The following is a 23,961-nucleotide window of genomic DNA, read 5'->3' as shown; positions in this document are numbered from 1 at the left end:
TGCATAATAATTGTTTTTTGGAGCTGTGTTTAAAAAACCAGAAACCTAAGCCTAAATCCTAAACCTAAACCCTCAAAATAACCCTAATAAACAGAATACATTTCAAGCAGGGGTTACTGGCAGAACTCTTACCGCAAAAGTTTGAACATACTTACATGCCAGGATGTGAGGTGGGAGAAGAAGAAGAAGAGTGCCGAGCCCCACGTCACCATGGACAGCAGGATTATAAAGATGGCTATCCACTTGATCTTCTCTCCACTCAGTAGCTGAACAAACACAGAATTAAGTCATTCGGTTAGACAGTGTATTCCTCTGAAGATGGTAACATAACTTTCGTGTCTGAATTTGATTCTTTTGAAAAGCATCTGAAATGGTAAACAGATATTGATGAATATGTTTATACATCTTAATATGAATATATAAAAAATATCAAATATTAAAATTTCAAACAGGGGTACTGTATGTGAAGCCAGTTTCTGCTGTCCCAAGCCATCATATTGCTGGACTATTGCCAAAACAATACTCCCTCTCAGAAATATTACAAAAAATGTGTCCTTTTAAGGATTGACTGTGTATTTCTTTCATTGTATTGAGGTATGAAACTAAAAACCAATGTGCAAACTGTATGAATCCGCATAACAGATAAGTGTAAAAGTTAGATACAAAAGTTTGCCTCTTTTAGTAATATTCCAGCAATATCACAGGGCACAAGAAATGGACTTGACATGTTGTACCAATGTGGAGAATTGATCCTGGGTCTTTGGCATGACAAGCGAATGCTAGGTTACCCCATAAGGTCGAAGATGACATAAGTGACCCTACCTTCATGAGGATGTAGAATAGGCAGTACAAGAGGAGGTTGCCAATAAAGATGGCAAGGAGGTAGCTGGCGAAGTCAGTCGGCTGCTGGACAGCTCCATAGATGGCACTGAAACAAGGATTAAGTCTTCCAGAGTCAGTGAGTAAGTATGGTTTTCTGCCCCTTTTAGCAATATTCCAGCAATATCATGGCAGGGGACACTTAAAATGAGCTTCATGCATTGTACCCATGTGCGGAATCGAACCCAGGTTTTCAGCATGATAAGCCAACGCATTAACCACTAGGCTACCCCACCACCTCTGAAGTCTTCCACAGCTCCAAATAGCTTGTGTTAAAGTGTGAATGACACAGATTATAATGGTTGAAAGTAAGTTGTTATCACAAATTCAACTGTTTGTCAAGGCATTTCTGTGTATAACGTGTTAATCTAGATGTCGGTATGTTCAACCATTGAGTCCTTGGGGGTTAAACTGTACATAACTGCCACATCTTCTGATATCTAACTTCTTAAAAAATTGTCAAAACTCTTGACCTTTAATTCAAAGACAACAAAGCCATCTAAAAAGATGATAATCTACATTTAACCACTCAAACAGAAGGAAACAGCTATAAATGTTTTATTTCATCGAAAGTGTTCATCCTAGGTCAAGCCCTGTGCTATTTGTGCATGGTGCACTGTACTTCACTTGGAATCTCAAGCAAAACTCTTTAATGCTCTTGTTGACCTCATCTGGATTTAAAGTACAAAAAAATGAAATAAACTAACACTAGTAATTAGTAATTAGTAAACTTACAATGCCCAGTTGATTGCATTGCCAACCAGCAGGAGGAAGAAACGGTCCTGGGAACAAGAAACAAATTCCATGTCAAGAAGTTTATTGATAGTCATACAGAGTCTGCTAGAGAGACATATAGTCATATACAGTCTGTTAGACAGACATATAGTCATATAGAGTCTGTTAGATAGACATATAGTCATACAGAGTCTGTTAGACAGACATATAGTCATATAGAGTCTGTCAGAGAGACATATAGTCATATACAGTCTGTTGGAGAGACATATAGTCATACCGAGTCTGTTAGACATATAGTCATATACAGTCTGTTGGAGAGACATATAGTCATACAGAGTCTGTTAGACATATAGTCATATACAGTCTGTTAGAGAGACATACAGTCATATACAGTCTGTTAGGGAGACATACAGTCATATACAGTCTGTTATAGAGACATATAGTCATATACAGTCTGTTAGACAGACATACAGTCATATACAGTCTGTTAGAGAGACATATAGTCATATACAGTCTGTTAGACAGACATATAGTCATACACAGTCTGTTAGACAGACATATAGTCATACTGAGTCTGTTAGAGAGACATATAGTCATATACAGTCTGTTAGACAGACATATAGTCATATACAGTCTGTTAGACATATAGTCATATACAGTCTGGTAGACAGACATATAGTCATACTGAGTCTGTTAGAGAGACATATAGTCATATACAGTCTGTCAGAGAGACATATAGTCATATACAGTCTGTCAGAGAGATATATAGTCATATACAGTCTGTCAGAGAGACATATAGTCATATACAGTCTGTTAGAGAGACATACAGTCATATACATTCTGTTAATGAGACATATAGTCATATACAGTCTGTTAGACAGACATATAGTCATATACAGTCTGTTAGACAGACATATAGTCATATACAGTCTGTTAGAGAGACATATAGTCATATACAGTCTGTTAGACAGACATATAGTCATACCGAGTCTGTTAGAGAGACATATAGTCATATACAGTCTGTTGGAGAGACATATAGTCATATACAGTCTGTCAGAGAGACATATAGTCATATACAATCTGTTAGAGAGACACATAGTCATATACAGTCTGTTAGAGAGACATATAGTCATATACAGTCTGTTAGAGAGACATACAGCCATATACAGTCTGTTATACAGACATATAGTCATATACAGTCTGTTAGACAGACATACAGTCATATACAGTCTGTTAGAGAGACATATAGTCATATACAGTCTGTTAGACAGACATATAGTCTTATACAGTCTGTTAGACAGACATATAGTCATATACAATCTGTTAGAGAGACACATAGTCATATACAATCTGTTAGAGAGACATATAGTCATACTGAGTCTGTTAGAGAGACATATAGTCATATACAGTCTGCTAGAGAGACATATAGTCATATACCATCTGTTAGACAGACATATAGTCATATACAGTCTGTTAGAGAGACATATAGTCATATACAGTCTGTTAGACAGACATATAGTCATATACCATCTGTTAGAGAGACATATAGTCATATACCATCTGTTAGACAGACATATAGTCATATACAGTCTGTTAGAGAGACATATAGTCATATACAGTCTGTTAGAGAGACATATAGTCATATACAGTCTGTTAGAGAGACATATAGTCATATACAGTCTGTTAGAGAGACATATAGTCATATACAGTCTGTCAGAGAGACATACAGTCATATACAGTCTGTTAGAAAGACATATAGTCATATACAGTCTGTTAGAGAGACATATAGTCATATACCATCTGTTAGACAGACATATAGTCATATACAGTCTGGTAGACAGACATATAGTCATATACCATCTGTTAGAGAGACATATAGTCATATACAGTCTGTTAGACAGACATATAGTCATATACGATCTGTTAGAGAGACATATAGTCATATACAGTCTGTTAGAGAGACATATAGTCATATACAGTCTGTTAGAGAGACATATAGTCATATACCATCTGTTAGAGAGACATATAGTCATATACAGTCTGTTAGAGAGACATACAGTCATATACAGTCTGTCAGAGAGACATACAGTCATATACAGTCTGTTAGACAGACATATAGTCATATACCATCTGTTAGAGAGACATATAGTCATATACCATCTGTTAGACAGACATATAGTCATATACAGTCTGTTAGAGAGACATATAGTCATATACAGTCTGTTAGAGAGACATATAGTCATATACAGTCTGTTAGAGAGACATATAGTCTTATACAGTCTGTTAGAGAGACATATAGTCATATACAGTCTGTCAGAGAGACATACAGTCATATACAGTCTGTTAGAGAGACATATAGTCATATACAGTCTGTTAGAGAGACATATAGTCATATACCATCTGTTAGACAGACATATAGTCATATACAGTCTGGTAGACAGACATATAGTCATATACCATCTGTTAGAGAGACATATAGTCATATACAGTCTGTTAGACAGACATATAGTCATATACGATCTGTTAGAGAGACATATAGTCATATACAGTCTGTTAGAGAGACATATAGTCATATACAGTCTGTTAGAGAGACATATAGTCATATACCATCTGTTAGAGAGACATATAGTCATATACAGTCTGTTAGAGAGACATATAGTCATATACAGTCTGTCAGAGAGACATACAGTCATATACAGTCTGTTAGAGAGACATATAGTCATATACCATCTGTCAGCAGTCAGCAATGTGCATCATGCCAGAAATACAGCCAACAATCTTCTGCTGCAAGTTCTTACCAAGATGAATTCAAATGTCTCCTTATAAGTAACGGCAGTTTTTTGGAACTGACCTTCTAACACTCTTGGAGGCAAATGCCCAGGGAGTTTTATTTAAAACAGCTTAAATTTGATCAACGCTTGAAGACATGGTCCTTTGCTCAGAAATATGGGGCTTTAATATATTTAACATCAGTTTTAAAGGAAAACAATGAGTCATCATGAATCTCTTGGCTCCCACACTTCCAGAAACTTTAATGTAGATCTGTGTTACCTGCATATTTAAATATTGGTTTCATATTCAGATTAGCTGTGTTAACTGTCCTTGTCCCTGGTTCCTAGATACCTGTAGCTGGCAAAAGAACATTGTCCATGAAGACTCACCCTGTACGTCGGCCGAGCACATTTCAAACAGTCAGTCACAAACACGTACCATAGTCGCTTGAATATGTACCGATCTGAAATCAGTTAAATTTGTCATAATTACCTAACACAATCTCATAAGAAAACTCAGCACTGTTTCATAGTCAGATAACAAACCTTATTACAGCACATTTAGTTCCAACTAGATGAAACCAGATTGATCAACAAGGGGCAGGCAATTTTGTTAATCTCAGTTGTGAGTCAGATGATGTGATGAGGTCAGATCATGTCTAAGAAAGAAAACAGCAGCCTGGCCTACTCACCAATCTGCCACCTGCCCATGTAGTAGATCTGTGCACTGAGAAGCAGACTGACAAACATATGTACGATGGCATAGATGATCCAAAACAGGCCAGTAGCATAAACCTGCAAACAAATCCACCAAATGTATATACCTGAACATACCTATTGAATATTACATCTGACAAATTGACATTGACTTTGATTACACTATACCTGATCTGGAACATCTTAATATATTTTTGACTTTCATCAATTTATACAAACAAGCGTCATCAGAAGATGACATATTCCCCCGGCCCCCACATATTTGAAGGACAAATTATCTGATAGTTACTTGATGTTTTCTTAGATTAAGTTTGAATCGTTTCCATGGAAGTCATGAAAAATATAAATGCCATATATCTGTAAACAGCAAAAGGCACCACTTCAAGACCTGTCTCATATATCTGCCAAGATCTGTTCAAAGATATGAAATGGTTCTCGAGTTGTGCTCTGGAAACGAAGCCTATCTCTCCATTTTGAGATTAACTCAGAATTGTTTCAACAGAAACCGGGAAAATAAAAATGCCAAAATATTGAAAATAAAAATAGGCACCACTTTGTGGTCTGCCTAAAATATCTGCCAAGTTTTGCTGTAAGATATTAAATAGTTTTCCAGTTGTGCTCCGGAAACAAAGCCCATCCCTCCATTTTGAGACTCGTCCAAAACATTTCCATGGAAACTGAGAAAACAATAAATCACAAAAACCTGGAAATAGCAAAAGGCACCACTTTGGGGTCTGCCACACATATCTACCAAGTTTTGCAGAAAAATATTGAATGGTTTTTGAGTTCTGCTGTGGAAACGAAGCCCATACCACCATTAGACTAACAACAAAATGTTCCATGGAAAGACAAAAAAATAAAAATGCCCAAACTGTGTAAATAGCAAAAGGTACAACTATAGGTTGAGATTACTATATCTATCATGTCTAAAAATATTGAACGGTTTCTGAGTTATGCTCCAGAAACAAAATGATTATGGATAGACGAATGGAGGATGATGGACGAGTGGACAGACGGGCAGACAGACAGACGAGGCGTTGACTATATAAAAAATGCTTCACAAGAGTTTTAATATATGGTAGACTGAATTTTTGTTGTTACTTATATTCAAAGTCAAAGATGTTTATTTGTACAAAAGACCCCCAGTTCATATACACTGGAGTTATACATATACATTATACATAGGTAGCAATAAGCAGTAATTTGTCATCCAAATAGCAAACAGCTGGAGCAATAATTTGTATATTCTATAAGAGTCATACCGTGAACTATTACTGAATGCCATTCTTGATTGAACATTTTTAGACTTTTTTCTCGAAACAGATTTAAAACAAACTTACAACCCCATCTAACTGTGCCATACAAAACCGTAATTATGTGAAAATATAAGTGTTCTTACAAAAGATGCCCACCTCACTACACCAATGTTGTCCAAGTGAACAAGCATGTTATAGGACATTTTAGGTAATCTATTTTCTTGCACGCACAAGAAACCTGTAGATGATATCAAATGTTTTGGTGTGTTTATGGCAAAGTGGAAGGAGGGTACTGAAAGATTCTTAAGTTCTGCTCCTGAATGGAACACTACCACCAAATTCAGTCAAAGTCAAACTTGTTGCCTTGGAAAACCGCGAAACATATTTTATTCAGAATTCCAAAACCACCAAAATGTACAGTACACCACAAGATCTATCCATGTGCCAAGTTTGGTGAAGAAATAGTGAATGGTTTTGAAGTTCTGGTCCAGAAAAAAAGCACATCCACCAAATTCAAAGTCAAGCTTGCTGCAATGAAAACGCAAAACATATTTTATTCAGAATTCAAAAAATGTTCTACAGCAGTTTTTGTATGTATTTAGTTCTTTACTGCACAGTTTTCTATTGCTACTGTTAACTTTACCTCTACATCTCTTTGGATGTTTTCGTGCAACCTATCCTGTCCACCTGTTTTTGCAAATTGAGACAAGCAGGGGTTACTGAAGATCAATTCAAACCCGGATCTTCAAGGGTCTGGATGGAAGAACAATGGAAAACAAAAAGCAACCTTACCACTCCAATGACAGCCATGAAGATGACCAGAGCCATGCAGAGGTACGCCTGGTATGCCTTGGCATTGATGTCGGGATGCCGGGATTGGTAGATCTTCAGCATACACAAACATGCTATGATGTACATGAAGGATGTGTCTGAAACCATCAAGGCAGGCATATTCCACAAATACCGAGATTCACTGACCAAACATTTAATGGCATGTAAAAAGTGACAAAGAGTGCATGGTTTTCTAACTATTCACATATCTTCAAGCCATTCACGTTATCTAACTATTCACATAGTTTGGGGCCAGTCACATTTCTAACTATTCATATATTTTCATGCTATTCATGATTTTAAACTATTCACATATTTTCGTGCCATTCATGTTTTCTATAGAGTCACATATTTTCGGGCCAATCATCTTTCTAACTATTCAACTATTCACATATTTTCATGCCAGTCATGTTATCTAACTATTCACATAGTTTTGGGCCAATCATATTTCTAACTATTCACATATTTTCATATTTTTGTGGTGTATTCTCACCAAACTGGAAGTTGGAGTAGTTGGGGCAAACATGGTAGCAGGCGCTCATCACGCCCTCCATCACCAGGGCAATGCCCATAGCATAGAACAGGCCAAAGTGTTGGGGGATGCCAAACCTCTGTAAAAGCAACAAACAAAACACTCAGTGAATGAAAGCAGCTGAAAGTGAGTGAATGAGTGGGTGGATGCCATAGAATTTAGATGGGAAGAATTGTGGTGCCATCAGTCAATTCTAACACTGGCAGATCAAAGGGGGTTAAAGGAGTTCAACATATGCATGCACACACACACGCACGCACATACACACACCTACACACACTTTCGAAAATGACTGAAGACCACAATGAATTCAACTTTTTGGATTGGCAGAAAACTGAAAATTCCTGGATCTGTCTATGTCTAATATCCCCAGGAATGTTGCACCGAGAGGCCTCTCCACCAAAATATACCTCAAAATCTAAAAACAGAAAATGACAAAAAAGAACTTGATCATCATTCCAATTCTTGCTACAAGAAAGTATCCATCTGTTAGTACTTCATACCTGCTCAACATCTCCATGCTCTCGAACCAGCTTCTTGTGTAAAGAATCTCTGAAAAATAACCAAGACAGACGTCTTACTGTTTGAACAGGATGGAATATAATCTTAAATTCAAATTATTTCACTTCAATGATAACGTATGTGTGTTTTAGGTCAAACATACTGGTCTGGTTGACGGCTCAATCAGATTAAGTAAACTTAGGCTCAGTATTATTCGTTACCCAAAATGCTGAGTCTAACAAATCCTAGTAGAAGGTGTTGTCAGCTTACCTTTGAGCAACCTATGACCATACAATCAACCACAAGACAGCCAAACAATTTAACCAACCAGAAAAAGGTTACTATTTAGGATTCCGCAGGAATATGCAACAAATAAAAGTCCCCATAAAAGACAGATATTGGACTAGCAGTAAATTCTCTTAGGGGTTTCTAATGACATGGATACCATAAGCTTATATCTCCTCAAGATGACATCCTGGAATATTGACAAAAACGCTATTTTCAACGACTGTTTACTCATTGTTTTGAATAATGGCGTCCTCCATGTGTATCACTTGGGAGCGATAATGCAGAAGATAACATTAAGAATTTTCGACGTAAAGATTCCAACGGTATGCATGAATGTTAACTTTTGCAATGTTCTGATTGGTCAATTCAAAAGGTTGCTAACACAACCTTCTACTTGGGTTTGTTAAACTCAGTATCCCAGCATTGTGAGCAATACTGAGCCTAAAGCTAACAAGGCTGACAGGTCAACAGCCCTGTCCCCAGAGATATCATCCTGCAGTTTCACTAAAACACCCATTCAAAATCTCCTCAAACCTGACCAGTCATGTTTATATTTCATCATGCTGAGCACTAGGCAGGGACAACAAGAAGTTCATTTTATACATATTAGTAGAACTTTCATGGCTGACAGATGTTCCTGTGGTGTTGGTTGGTGAACATCATACTTGAAAATATTTCGCTCATATGATGACGTGGGTAATAAATAAAATACCACACCTGGTCCTAATACCTACAATTATTTGAAACTTGTGATCATCCTCTGGTATCTGACTGAGCATTTGTATAATTTGTATGTAATGAGACTGTGTGTTTCTCACACAGGTAAACAGTCCCTAGTGGCGGTGTGTGGTTTTGTACAAATAGCCAAAGCCACAAATCAGGTGAAATTAAGCAAACATTGAGATTCCTTGGATGGGTGACCATGTTTGGCAGCTTGAGTTTCTTTAACTTCAGTCCAGGCAAGAGAGTTTGTTCACCCAGCAGTGAGTGGGTACTAGGTGGGATATCCTCAGAGGAATCTTGTCCATCATATTTTATGCACTTAAAGCAGATAACAGTTCCAGATACTGTTTAACAGATACTGTGCAAACACTGAAGAACAGCTGTGAGAGTGAGTGAGTGATCCTACCGATGCCAAACCAGCAGAATGAAGAGTATCCCAAGGAGGACGTAGCCGATGTTGCTGAAGACGCTGTTGAAGCAGCTCAGGACGCCAAGGGGATGGGCGCAGTCAAAGTTGTAGTAGCACAAATCTTCATTCCCAGTTGCAACTAGAACCTGACAAAAAATCAACTCTTCACTGGGATGTATCTTTGTAAGTGCAAGTATTTTGTTCCATCATTGTTCAGCGACAGTCAACAGTGTGCAGTCTATATGATAATCATACGTAAATAATGAAGTCTGGACAAAGTAAACTAGTGACTGATGTCATGAGGATACAAACACACTTTCAATTTCACACAATATACCAAGTTGCACAGCCTGACTGCCTTTTATGTCCAGGTCCTGGAGATCTTGTCGAATTTGGAGTGGTCTGTTATTTTATGAGCATTTGGTTCCAGCAGGATTATAGTCATGTCACACCATGAAGGTGACACCCTGTTCCCTTCCCCCAAACCCTGAATACCAACAAATATTTCTGTCACTTGACCACCCTAGAATTCAAAACACTCCTCCACAAAAATATCAAAAGCATTTATGAATTCTCTCCACCAGGTAAAACCAAAACAAGTTACTTCAGTCAAAGGTGTACACACAGTACAATACTATTACAAGCAAATGGTCTGGACTAAAGCACGGTCTGCTATATCTGTCGCCTCGTTTAAAGCATGTTAGCTTTAGCTGTAGGTCACCATATGTGAAGGACAATTTTATTCACATAAATGTCCATTTTTTATGACTGCTAACTACATATGACTTCATTTGCATGTAGCACATGAGTCTTGAATACCCCATAACAAAACTCCCTCAATCACCAAGGAGAGGTTGGCACATTCATTTGCAACTTTAGAAAACTCCCCAGTAGGGTGCTGGAAAAATATAATTACATCATAACTAAACAAGAGTGTTTGATTTTGAAAAATTACTGGTTATAATGAATCAATGCCTGTTACTGATAATCTAGTGGGCATGTGGCCCACGTTTACCTTCTGGTATGTGATGACAAGTTGAGCTACTGGCAGACCATAGAAGATGGCAATTGTGAACAGATTCCTGGAAACAGCAGAGAAAACTTTAGGCAAGCACCAATGGAGTGTAGGGGAGTGAGCAATGGATGCAAAACTTTTAGAGGACTTTTTATAACTGTTTTCAAAATCCAAGATGGCTACCTGTCGGCAATGTTACAAGAATCTCAGCATTTTATACATCATATAACAAAGCATCCTGTAGTAGTGTGCAGTAAATCTAGCATCTATAGATCTGCCCCAGAGTTACTCTGCAAGGAGTGGAAAAGAATTATTGATATACACTCAATTCTTTCCACATACCCATCCCTCCCATCCTGTGTTGGGTGACTTATCCTGCCCATCTCACCAAGGAGAAGGTCAAGCCATCCTGATGAAACCATTTTGGATGGTATTGGAGAGACTCACCAATGATAAACCTTGTACAGTTTGGACAACTTCTTGCGACTCTTCCTTGCAAGGTCGGAGACAAACAAGGCTGTCTGGAAAAGAATTGGCAAGTTGTTTGACACAAGCAACAGTCAAGAAGAATGACAAATCACATGACTAACTATCAATAATATGGTGTGGTCTATCACAGATCTAAGTGCGAAAAGGATTTAAATTCTACTATGCATATAAGTACAAACAAGGAGTTCATCTCTACCATGGATCTATGTACAAAAAAGGACCTGAGTCCTACTATGCATCTGAGTAGAAACAAGGATTAAGTCCCGCCATGCATCTAAGTACAAAGAAGGACTTAAAATCCTACCATGGATCCAAGTACAAACAAGGATTCTACCAAACATTTCACAGGATAAGAATGTGCTTGTTGTTCCCACAGTAAAGGTAGTGATGTATGGAAACAGGTCTTTTGTCCATGCAGGATCAATAGCCTGGAACAGTCTCCCCAAGAACCTCAGAGACTGTTGTGACCTTAATACCTCCAAACCTAACCTAAAAACACACTTGTTCAAGACAGCATTTGAACTATAGCTCTTTCCTTTAATCTCATCTCTGTCTTGTGCACTCTCAGCATGCTTAAATATATGCGTGTTACAAATATGCTATGCTATGCTATACATTTAAGTACAAACAAGGATCTGAGGCCAGCTCTGGATCAAAGTCGTACCAAGGAATTCAATTCAACCCCAGTCTAGTTACATCTATCTGAAAACAGAACTTGGGTACACAGCTCCTGGCTCAGTCAAAACACGCCATCTTACTTTTGTCCTGAAGATGTCCTTCTCTTCATTAGCATCGTGAAGAAAGTCTAAGTCAGATTCATCAAGTGAATCAACCCGCCGATGTCCTGGGGGGGTTGCCTGGCCTGGGACCACTGGGCTCATCTCCTTACCTGTAATATCCATCAGAAAGTGACAGGGGTGAGGCTGAATCGGAATGTGAGGCAAGGTGAACTGTTGTCAGGGTGTATGGATGGATAGGTGTGTGGGTGTGACAATGCCAAGGTGTCTAGGTGGGTGTAGAGCTGTCAAAGTGTTAGGTGGTTTGAGGGTGCCAGGCAAATGTGTCCCTCTCCACCAAAACATCCTGTATGTGTCTTATTTGTTTCTGACTGTACTGGTGATGGCATTTTGATAGCATGTTGATGGTAGAATGACAAAAAGTTTATAACAGCATGTTGGTATTTTGATAGCATGTCAATAATGTCAGTTGATATGTTGATAGCTTATTTATAGTCTGTTGATGGCATTTTCATAGTATGTTGATTATGTGTTGATATGTTGATAGCATGTTCATAATATGTTGATATCTTGATAGCATGTTCATAATGTGTTGACAACACATTGCTAGAGCATTTCATTTTGTGTTGATATCTTGATAGCATGTTCATCGTGTGTTAACATTTTAATATCATGCTCATAATGTGTTGATACCTTGATATTACCTTCATAGTGAGTTGATATTTTTATATCATGTTCTTTATGTGTTGATAGTTTGATATCATGTTCATAGTGTGTTGATATCTTGATAATATGTTCTTGTGTTCATAACATGTTGATATTTTGATAGCATGTTCATTATGTGTTGATATTTTTATATCATGTTCATCATATGTTGATAAGTTGATAACATGTTAGTAATTTGTTGATAACATGGTATTTTGATAGCATGTCTAATATCTGTTCCAATTTGATATCATGTTCATAAGATGCTGATAGTTATCATTCTGATGGCAGCAGACATGGGGCACATGTTTCAGTCCACATACATCTCTGTGACTGAATCTAATGATGAGGTGACGATAGAGCCCATGCACACGACCTACACTTTGGAGAAAGACATGAACACATGTAATGTTTATACATAAAAAAAACTATAACTCGGCCAAAGCTTGGATGCACTGGATCATGGGAAGGCAAGGCAGACAACTCTTACCTATATTTGAACTCATGGACCCATAACTGGCACTGCTCTGAACAAAAGAGTGAGAGCTGTCGATATCTGTAAACAATCCATTCAAAACAATCAATATTACAGTAAAGAGCTATCATTCAGTTTCAAACATTATTTACTTTGTGCATCCGATAATTTAGTCAGATAATAAATCAAGATAAATGTAACTTTCTGTTGATCCTGACGTGATAAGGGAGATAACTCATGTCTTTTAAAAAGACACAAAGATTTGTACCTTATTCCATTTAGTCACTATGAGGAAGGAGAGAGCCTACTGCTTGCATTAATTTACTGTAACTGATTTCAAGTTGTACTTATGAATTCTTATTGTTACAGGTTTGAAGTAAACAAAACAAACTGGTTATTAGTCGACGTGGATAAATATTCCCCAAATATTAGATTTTGCTGATCTCTAACACAGTTGAAATAAAGAAGAACAATTTGGTTTGTACAAAAACAAATAAACAAACTTCAGGGAACATATATTTTCAAGTAACCTTAAGAAGTACAGTTGAAAAACTGAAATACAGAAACATTATTCCATTGGTGCAAAATGATGAAATATTAATTCTATGAGATTAGTCTTGGGGAAATCTCTTAAATGAGAGACTGAAACAAGGTTATACAGTTTGGATGGTAGTAAATAAAAAATCAGTAACATCAAAATAAGCGCAAGAGAATTCAAAACACAGGCACATTTTAACCTAACGAAGAATCAATGTATCCAAAACCCTTGTACATAAACATTTCCAAAAGATGGCAGAATATTCAGAGAAGCAAATACCAAATTCAGGCCAGATAAGTGAAGTGTTTTATTTGTTCCAGCATCAATCATTATCGGCTAAAATATGCCATCAGTTCTGCTGACAGACTTGATGTGTGCATTGATTTTCAAGTTCAAAATATCCCGCCTTTTGCATTGTTTCCAAGGCAATACTAGCAGCTTCCACTATCCAAAATAAATGGTGACAGAAGACTTTTTAGAATGTGAGGGAGAAGGAAATGGGCAATTATAAGTGTCCACAGAAGTAGGCCACATTTGAAAAATACCAATCGCTGCCAGAGCCACATTTTAGAAACAAACCTTGGTGCTGCAAACTGTCGCGAAATCCACAGTGAATACCGTTTTGTTTTTTCAAATAAACATCACATATTGATCAAAATGGATTGAAGTTGTTTTAGTGATCATTGCTTTGATAAGTTATGATGAGAGCTTCTTTGCTCTCTTTGAAGTTTTCCATTAACATATGATAAAATATGTTCTGAGATAAAATGACACATGCTACTGGGTCATTCTATGGAAAAGGGAAATCACAGCTTTTGCTTTGAGGAAACTTCCATTCAGATTTACTGTATTTTTATGCCTTCATGTAAACTACTTTGGTTCATATGATTGATAATAGTATAGTTTCAACTTTAAATCAGTTTCAACTTTAAATCAGTTTCAACTTTAAATCAAAATGTCATTACTGAAATGGTGGCAAAAATACTGAATTTGGAAAATCTAGCCACAAATCTTGCTTAAAAACAGCTATAAAATGGAAAGAGATAAGGGTGAAAAAAAATAATTCATAAAAGGTGTTTGAGTACCTATGTCAGGAAGCTAGTTTGTATGATCTGGGTCTAGATTTTCGAAGATCTCTTAGTGCTAATGTTAACGTATGGCACTTATGGCTATCGCAGTGCTAAGTGAGATTCGAAAATCAAGGCCCTGGACTTTTCTCCATGAATAATTCAACTGGATTTCTAGATTTTACATAATGAATATTTCATATTATTTATGGATTAGTCAATAGCATATTGCCAGGAAACCCACATTCATACAATCACTCCACCATGGCATGCCCATTGCCAGTTGTGCCACACCATTTCAAACTCTTAAATGTGATCCAACCAAAGTACTAGAATCTGTAATTTACAGAATAAGTAAAATCCCAAACAACATACATTCTATTTTACCACTTTCTAAATGGCATTGTGTACTCATAGCTGTCAACCATGTGCTAATTTAGTCTTGTTACAGGGGTACACCATACCCATAGCCTAGACAAACAGTTGTTCGACTTCCAGTTTTGTGGAAGCCATGGTGACTGAGTGGGTTAGGCCGCTCACTTTGTGAGCTGGCGATTAGGTGTGTGGGTTTGTCACAGTAGTGACTCAACCAAACAAAACTGCTATAATCTGTACTTTAGGCCAGACCAATTTTAACTCTTGTTTTGCAGATCCACCAGTTGATTTTTTTTTTCAAGAATAGGAGAAATATCTAAAATTATTTTCCCTGCTCAAAAAGTAAAATCATGATGTTTTACTGGTCAAAAATGTAAATTGACAAGAAATTGTTTTACTGTTTTTAGTCCAATAAAATAAGAAACAAAACTGGTCTGGCTTTACAAAGAAATGGTAGCCTGACAATAACACATGTTACTTTGACCACTTTCTATATGGCATTGTGTGGCACTGTCATAAGTCACACTTCAACTAAAATATTCAAATAAGTAATTCTGTACAAATTCAAAACATTTTCAAGATATTCCAAGATTGACAATTAAAAGCAAGACTTTCAAAAAAATAAACCTCAAAGTTCAAACCTAATCAAGCCAGCATAAACCTAATCAACAGTTGAGGATAGGGCACCTTTTCTTTGAGGAAAAGTTAACATGAAATAACCCACACCACAATACACAAAGATTTTATACAACAATCTACTCTACAACAAACAGCATGCATCATCATGGTTACCACTAGGCGTCCCTGCATTCTGATTGGTTGATTGGTATCCAGGTTGAATGAACCCAATAAGCTTGTCTAAAGGAAGGAAAAACAAGACATTTGATATGTATAAGTTTGGCCACCAATCACCAAAGTCCTCAAAAGGACTCAGTGAGCTGAGCTAGTGTTTGAATTAACTACTTGTCCACTGGCCAAATGCCAGCTGATCGCGAATCGGACCAGTAATTTACTGTTGAAGCTACCTGGCTAGGTAAATATTTCAGAAAATTTGTTCTTTATAAATGAATGACTATGATCAAGTCATTTATTCAGGTGTTAAAAGTCTTCTCACCACTTCTACCAGATTGTAATCTCTACCCAATGACAAATGTATCCATTTTTTTCTGTACATTTGTCCTAAAAATTTGTCCTTATGGCAGGGTGCAACTCACATTCTTTGGCTTCCATCATTCTTCACTACCATTGTTAAATGATCTTATTACTCATGGAACACTACAGAACCTGAAATCACATGCTATGCAGATGGAGAACCTTTGCCATTTCAAGGTATGCAGAGTAAAATATCACTCCTGTATCATCACTGTTGATTGGCTGCTTGATGTCTGGTAAGTTTTAATTGGTCAAGTTACATGCATGAACTTTCACTTCACGTGATTCACTGAATAGTAAAAGTGTGTCAGAAACTGTTAAAATTATAACAGTCTCAATTCTCTCTGCTCTTAGTAATTGACGACAAAGGTTTGGAAGCTCACCTCGCTCTGACTCTGAAATATCCATGAGGCTCTGACTGGTGTTACTGAAAGAGAATGAATAAATGAATCCAAGACCGTGGAAATTGACTTGTGGATAGTTTTCCATGTTGTACAAATGTTGTGGTGCATAGAAGAATATAAAGTGAGTGTGTGAGTTTTATACCACACTCAGCAGTATTCCAGCTATATGGAAGAAAAAACTAAAGATAATGCCCTTACCACTATCAACAACTTACCAACTGAGCAAGTAAGGTTTAATGTCAAATATAGCAGCATCCCAATACCATGGAAGTGGATACCAGAAATGGACTTTGATGTGGGAAGAGAACCTGGCTGTTCAATGGCTACACCATTGCCCATTACTATAAAATGAAATTTATTAAATATTATTAATTGACCTCCAGCAAACCATGCCTGTTGTGTTGTAAGACGCAGCTAATGGGGTGGGGTGGTGACGATGGCTGGCTAGGTTGATTCATGACATTGTATCACTGCACACATCAATGCTCATGTTGTTGATCACTGGATTGTCTGATCCAGATTTGACCACCATCACATAGCTCGAATATTACTGATACTTTCTACCCAACCCCATGCCACCCTCAACCCTTTACCCAATCAATCCCCTTTAACTCTCTACCACAATACACACCTCAAAACTCTACCCCATACCTCCCCACTAAACCTCACCACCCAACTCCATCACCATTAACTTTTTACCCCATCCCTCACCCTAAACCTCTCCATCCAGCTCCATCACCATCAACTCTCTACCCCATCCCCCACCCTAAATCTCTCCACCCAGCTCCATCACCATCAACTCTCTACCCCATCCCTGACCCTAAACCTAACCACCCAACTCCATCACCATTAACTTTTTACCCCATCCCTCACCCTAAACCTCTCCATCCAGCTCCATCACCATCAACTCTCTACCCCATCCCCCACCCTAAATCTCTCCACCCAGCTCCATCACCATCAACTCTCTACCCCATCCCTCACCCTAAACCTCTCCACCCAACTCCATCACCATCAACTCTCTACCCCATCCCTCACCCTAAATCTCCAAAACCTAACTCCATCACCATCAACTCTCTACCCCATCCCTCACCCTAAACCGCTCCACCCAACTCCATCACCATCAACTCTCTACCCCATCCCTCACCTAAATCTCTCCACCCAACTCCATCACCATCAACTCTCTACCCCATCCCTCACCCTAAATCTCCAAAACCTAACTCCATCACCATCAACTCTCTACCCCATCCCTCACCCTAAACCTCTCCACCCAACTCCATCACCATCAACTCTCTACCCCATCCCTCACCCTAAATCTCCAAAACCTAACTCCATCACCATCAACTCTCTACCCCATCCCTCACCCTAAATCTCTCCACCCAGCTCCATCACCATCAACTCTCTACCTCATCCCTTACTCTAAACCTCTCTGGCTAACTCCATCACCATTAACTTTCTACCCCATCCCTCAACCTCTCTACCCCACCTCATCACCTTCAACTCTCTAACCCAACAACATAATGTCAGTTGAACCTAAATACCATCTGTTCTATAATACTTGTACCAAAAAATGATATTGAATTTAAATATTTATAGCTGATTTTTCATGTCATATGACATGCAACCCTCAGAAAATACATGCTTTCACAAAACTCTGTTTACATAAATCTACAATGGATCAACACTATTAAGTGTTTGACATGCAAGCAAATCTGCACAAAAAACTCCTTACCATCTGTGAAAACAGCACAACACAACAAGAGCAATCACATAAAATATTGAGAAGAATCCAACTGCAGCGAAGATTCCTTTAAAGTACTGAGACTCTGCAATAATAGGAATAAAAACATGATTAATATCTAAAATATTATATATCTGATACTTTTCTTGCATTAAGTGTATTCATTTTCGTTTCATACAATAGCAGGAATGTTACGTTTGCTATGAATGGGTAGTACTAATCTTCAGTGGTTCTCAAATTTTCTATACCCACCCTGTCTTAACATGGATATTTTCTATGTCAGTAATTTAAACAGATTGAAAAATACAGCCAAATATTTGTACTTCAGATATTAACATGGTTGCTGTTTACAGAGAAATACATGTCAGGTCTGATCAGGTTACACATCTAAATACTTGGTCTACATCATTAAGGGACACACTCGTAAGGGACAAACTTATCTTTGCCGACTGACACAAAATGCAGCACAGTCTCATTTCATCAAGTTGTTTTATTGAAAGATAGTCATGGATGCATCCTGATTTTTTTTCTAAAAGTCTATTCCCGAAATTTTTCTTTGCCAGTGCGTGACTAACAGCAGGAATCAAATCTGTCAATATGTAATACATAGCAAACTCAGTTAAAAATAATATATTTCCAAAAGATTCATCAATAATTTCTTTGGCATTAACGGAATTTTCAAAAGACTGACGTCGAATACTGAAATATGACAATTTACTTTTAAATGATGTCTTAAAAGACAAATGCACATGCGATTTATTCGAGGCCATCTCTGCTGATAAACAATGCATGACTTTCTAACAAGACAAGCAATTTCAAGAATACAATCATACACCGTCAGATGATACTTTCAAAATAATTTATGAAAATGTGTTACAAACATAACTAGCAGCGTTTGAGAACATTTTTCTTGCTGTAGTTCGCAAAGTGTAAAGTTACATGATGGAATTCAATCGATTATCTACTCATAACATTCGACAGTTAGCTTTTGTTATGCATTTGTTTTTACTGGTAAGTCAGGGTACGCAAGTCAACAACTAACAAAAGTGTTCCTGTATTTTCTGTTGCATCTTTGGGTTGCTACAGATATATTTCAGTGTGTATTTTGGAAAATTCAATGCATACTTTATGCACATATGCAGTTAATACAGACTTCATTCAACTGACACACTGTTCTCAAGACAATATTCCTGACTGGAACTAAATAATGGATAAACAATAAACATACTCGGTATTGTTTCCTCGACAAAGATCGACACGTTCTTGACTCGAGATATGGCAGCTCCTGAAGTTTGTATCTCTTCAATTCCAAGACAGTCAAGGTCAAAGGGCTTCACAATCAGTACCACATAGAAAGCTCTCCGTTCATAGTTTGACGCCTGCAACAGATATCGGTCACTTAAAACTGCTCTGAACAGTATTCTGTTTGTTCACAAGGGGTTGGCACTGAGGTGAAGTGGAGGGACTAGGTAATGATCAACATATATTTATATCTCTCTACAATATGCATCTCATACACACCACTTCTTTCATATCATGATTTGTAATTTGCCTAATGGCCTACTCTGGAAGCTGTCAAAAGTGACAGTTGTCCAATCTGGCAAGTTGTCTACGTGTGAAGAAAGTCTCAGTCCTGTCCGTGCCTGGACGTTTATCATCGTTCAAAGTTCTACCAATACAGCAGCTGTCAATTCCACATTTCGGCACCAGTGACATGACAACTCAACAGGAAAAAAACAGACATAGAGTAGGGGGCCAACTGTTGACGGCACACCTACGGAAGAAGACACAATGCAATTTTCCTCCGATCCAGTGTCAGAGGCTTCTGAGAAGCAGCCCTCAATGACAGTGAGAGACTTCCTCAAAATGTACACACAAAGGAAGAACTTTGCTTCATCGCGCTTGACACATTTGGTATCCTACATTGAGAACTTGAAAAATTGATCACGAATCAGGTATTAAGATGAAACATACCCGATGTCTATTTTTTTCTCATGAGTTGATTTATCATAATTATGTTATCAAGTCAATAAAAAAGAATGTGAGCGCAGTTCTAATAACCATGTCAGCTCTACAATATGGCACACTGTCTAAACCAGATTATTGCTCCAGTCTAAACAAGTGCCAGTTTAGACAGCTTCCACTGTGCATAAAATAAACTAGAGCTGAGTCAAACCTCAAGTAAACAGCAGGTATTACTAGGGATGTATTTTCCCAGAATTCCTCTGTGTTCTGCCTACCTGAAGCAACATGGCAGCTTGAGTGCTCATTGTCTGGTACTTGCCAGCAAACTCCACATTACGGTCAAGGTCGTACACAGGGCACTGGAAAGAGTAATATCGCAAAACCAGATTCATTAAAAGCCTTCTTTGAGTATGATTTTAATGGCAGATATTGACAGATAGATATGAAATGCCTAAATAATATGGTTCTTTTTTCCCATTAGAAGCACACAAGCACATGACATGGTCATGAAAAGGACATACATGTGAGCAAATCCCAGCACATATTAGTACAGATGCCTTGTTCCACATACATTACCCTGGTGGAATAGCATTACCCTAGTAAAACATGGCATGTTTTGACATAAGTTACGATGAAGCCCAAGGGAAAGTGTAACCCAGATAAACAAGCATGTTACCCTGACAGGACAGTGTTACCCAGATAAACAAGTATGTTATCCTGATAGGACACTGTTACCCAGTAAACAAGTATGATGCCCTGATGGGACAGTGTTACTCAGTAGAACAAGTATGTTACCCTGATTTCCTGGATTGAGACCACCATGCAGGTTTTGGAGTCAGAATTGACTTTGATGAGGACGGATGTCACATTTTCTGGAAACTTGTACATGAAGTACTGGGGCTCCGATGGAGAGACAGTTGCATTCTTCATCTCATTATGTCTACAACATACAGGTTCATAGGAAGTAATGGTGGTCGATAATTTAAATAATCAAAGACTGGTTACTGTAACTAAGCCACCAAGCACATAATATATTTATACTGACAATCAAACAACGTATTTAATTATTAACACTGCGTAACTTTTGACTTGATCAAAAGTAGTGCCTCTGTTCACATGGTTCACCCAGCAGTCAATGGGTACCCAGGTAGAATGACATAGTAAAGTTGACCTTTTAGCACATGTCAGTTATATCTCAGATGCAAGTCAAGCCAAAGTAAGTAAACAATATCTAGTCAACTACCTGGGTGCCATTCCACAAACCAACTATAGCTCCATGACAGTCGCAAACCCCTAAAATCACAATCTTTGTGTGACATTGCAATTGGCATACTGTTCCACTAAGCATGCTAAGTAATCTCACTCAAGTCAATCATAAATTTGAAATCCAAAGTCAGATTTGCTTATGACCAACTTAGGATTTCGAAATCCTAGAGAAACTAACATTGCAGCTTTCATAACTCTAAGCAAAGAAGAAGAGCGAGCATTACTGTCAGTGTCTGTCAAGATTCTAGACACATCATTAGATGATATGCTTGTGGCAGAATGCTTGGTTTATGCTGATCAACAAAGTTTAGCTACATATATTCACAGGTACCAAGTGTTCATACTCACTTGCTCCTGAAACCAAGGTTATCACTTCTCTAAGATTTCTTGGGAAGGGTGAGATCTTAATGGGATATCTAAGTCAAGCACATGTAGGTTAGACAAAGGGAGATAACTCCTGCCTCACATTTCTCTATCTCTCCCATGAAAGACTCTCGATCTTAGCTAGGATCGGACTGTAAGTTCAAGACCGGCTACAATTGGCCTACGATGGGTGGGATAGGCATAACTTAAACCAATATGACAGAAAAATTGGCATAGCTTACTAAGACTGACTATAGATAAGATCGGTTGGTGGAACAGTTGGGTGGAGACTGGCAAACAATAACAAGTCTTTTAACTCTACTCAAAATTTGCTTGAGATAAGTGGTCACCTACCTCAGCTCAAAGTTGGGTAGGAGTTCGGCAGAAAATGTGAAGGGTGTGGCATTGACAGCCATTGAAGAAACGTCAACATAAATTGCCTCTTCTGCGTCTTCTGTGTCAGAATCAGGCAGGTGAAAGATGGGGCACAGGGTGCGGCTCACTGAGTAGTAGGCATAGCTGAAACAATAACATCAACAAGTGGTTAAAATGTCCACAAGACAGCTATTGAAATAGCAAGTTGGAATTTATTAGGGGTTTCTGTAAGTAAAGGGGAGGTGGGGTAGTCTTGTGGTTACAGCATTCGCTCATCAAGCCGAAGACCCAGGTTTGATACCCCACATAAGTACAAAGTGTGAATCCTATTTCTGGTGCCCCAAACCATGATATTGTTGGAACATTGCTAACAGCAGCGTAAAACCAATCTCAATCTCGTACTGCGTGTAAACCGTCCATTAAGCTGCTCTTGAAATAGCAAACTGGAACTGAAATTTATGGGGGATTTCTAAGCCTAAAATGTCCATAAGACTGCTCTATAAATAGCATGTTGGAAGTTAAGGAGGAATTCTGAGGTTAAAAGGTCCATATATTTTTAACTGGCATGATGGGTGATGGTGGGGCTAAATGACCCAAATTTAAAATTGCCATTGGTGACTCATGAAGTGTTTTATAGTTCTCTAGACCTGCAGTTATCCTACATGAATCTAGGAACTCCAGAAACATTCTCGTCTTCACATTAAAGTCAAGGTCAAGTCTCTCTGACAACATATCTTTCATGTTTAACTTGAGGTTATGAGAAAAATATTTGGTGTAGAAAAATCATGAAACGTAAACATATTGGCTAACAAAGTCCAAGCACTAATATTTCAACTAACATTTGTTTCTTTAATAATGTTACTTTGTTAATGCCACACTCAGCAATACTCCAGCTACACAATTGTAGATGGTAAATAATCAAGCCTGGGCCTGACAATCCAGTGACTGGCACTGCGAACAGATATTCTTGTTGTAGTGGCATTCCACCAACCACCTCACCAAGCATAACACTTGGGTTGGTGAAAAATAATCACCAATCAGAAATATTGTAGACAGGAAGTATTATTAACAATTATCGACATGAAAACTGTATCACTAACACTACCAGTATAATAATACATACTGGTAAATTATTGTGTTGAAATAGTCTGAATCTACAGATGTCATACGCAAAGTTCCATCTGTATTTACAAGCCATTCCTAATTATGTTCAGAATGCTGTTTTTGTTTGTAATTTATGCCACCTCTAATGACCTTTGAAGGTCCCAGGGTAGAATAGGCTTTCAGCAACCACTGCTTGCCACAAAAGGCAACTATGCTTGTCGTAAGAGGCAACTAACGGGATCGGGTGGTCAGGCTCACTGACTTGGTTGACACGTCATCGGTTCCCAATTGTGCAGATCGATGCTCATGTTGTTGATCACTGGATTGTCTAGTCCAGACTCGATTATTTACAGACCGCCGCCATATAGCTGGAACATTGCTGAGTGCGGCGTAAAACTAAACTCACCCATGCCACCTCTAACAACTGACAGGATAAAAGTTCATTTCTTTTTAGCACATCAAGCACAAATGGTCACTTTTGTAACAAAACTGGCAAACAAAACTAGAAAGTAAGGACGCTGATCCTTTGATTTCTATTCAAAAACATTTTG

General features: G+C 38.0%; 1 protein-coding gene across 2 annotated transcripts in view; it reads right to left on the bottom strand.

Annotated features, from left to right (window-relative positions):
- LOC137291832 (SID1 transmembrane family member 1-like) overlaps window positions 1–23,961 on the bottom strand; it is a 38,554-nt gene that overhangs the window by 6,774 nt on the left and 7,819 nt on the right. Inside the window, exons 3-22 of one of the 2 annotated variants that reach the window (XM_067823375.1) lie at window positions 22,286–22,450; window positions 21,098–21,242; window positions 20,578–20,661; window positions 19,566–19,716; window positions 18,329–18,422; window positions 16,579–16,622; window positions 15,836–15,901; window positions 13,079–13,144; window positions 11,905–12,035; window positions 11,105–11,178; window positions 10,658–10,724; window positions 9,640–9,788; window positions 8,225–8,273; window positions 7,683–7,800; window positions 7,151–7,287; window positions 5,078–5,180; window positions 4,776–4,849; window positions 1,615–1,661; window positions 823–928; window positions 156–266 (exon numbers count right to left, since the gene is read on the bottom strand). In XM_067823375.1, the coding sequence (XP_067679476.1) occupies window positions 156–266; window positions 823–928; window positions 1,615–1,661; window positions 4,776–4,849; window positions 5,078–5,180; window positions 7,151–7,287; window positions 7,683–7,800; window positions 8,225–8,273; window positions 9,640–9,788; window positions 10,658–10,724; window positions 11,105–11,178; window positions 11,905–12,035; window positions 13,079–13,144; window positions 15,836–15,901; window positions 16,579–16,622; window positions 18,329–18,422; window positions 19,566–19,716; window positions 20,578–20,661; window positions 21,098–21,242; window positions 22,286–22,450 (1,981 nt within the window). The remainder of the gene's footprint in view (window positions 1–155; window positions 267–822; window positions 929–1,614; window positions 1,662–4,775; window positions 4,850–5,077; window positions 5,181–7,150; window positions 7,288–7,682; window positions 7,801–8,224; window positions 8,274–9,639; window positions 9,789–10,657; window positions 10,725–11,104; window positions 11,179–11,904; window positions 12,036–13,078; window positions 13,145–15,835; window positions 15,902–16,578; window positions 16,623–18,328; window positions 18,423–19,565; window positions 19,717–20,577; window positions 20,662–21,097; window positions 21,243–22,285; window positions 22,451–23,961) is intronic. The other variant, XM_067823383.1, reaches the window with a different exon arrangement.

Source organism: Haliotis asinina, chromosome 1 (genome assembly GCF_037392515.1).
Source record: "Haliotis asinina isolate JCU_RB_2024 chromosome 1, JCU_Hal_asi_v2, whole genome shotgun sequence".
Lineage (NCBI taxonomy): Eukaryota > Metazoa > Mollusca > Gastropoda > Lepetellida > Haliotidae > Haliotis > Haliotis asinina.
The sequence above is the reverse complement of the archived record's forward strand: the minus strand, read 5'-3'. Positions and strand labels throughout refer to the sequence as shown.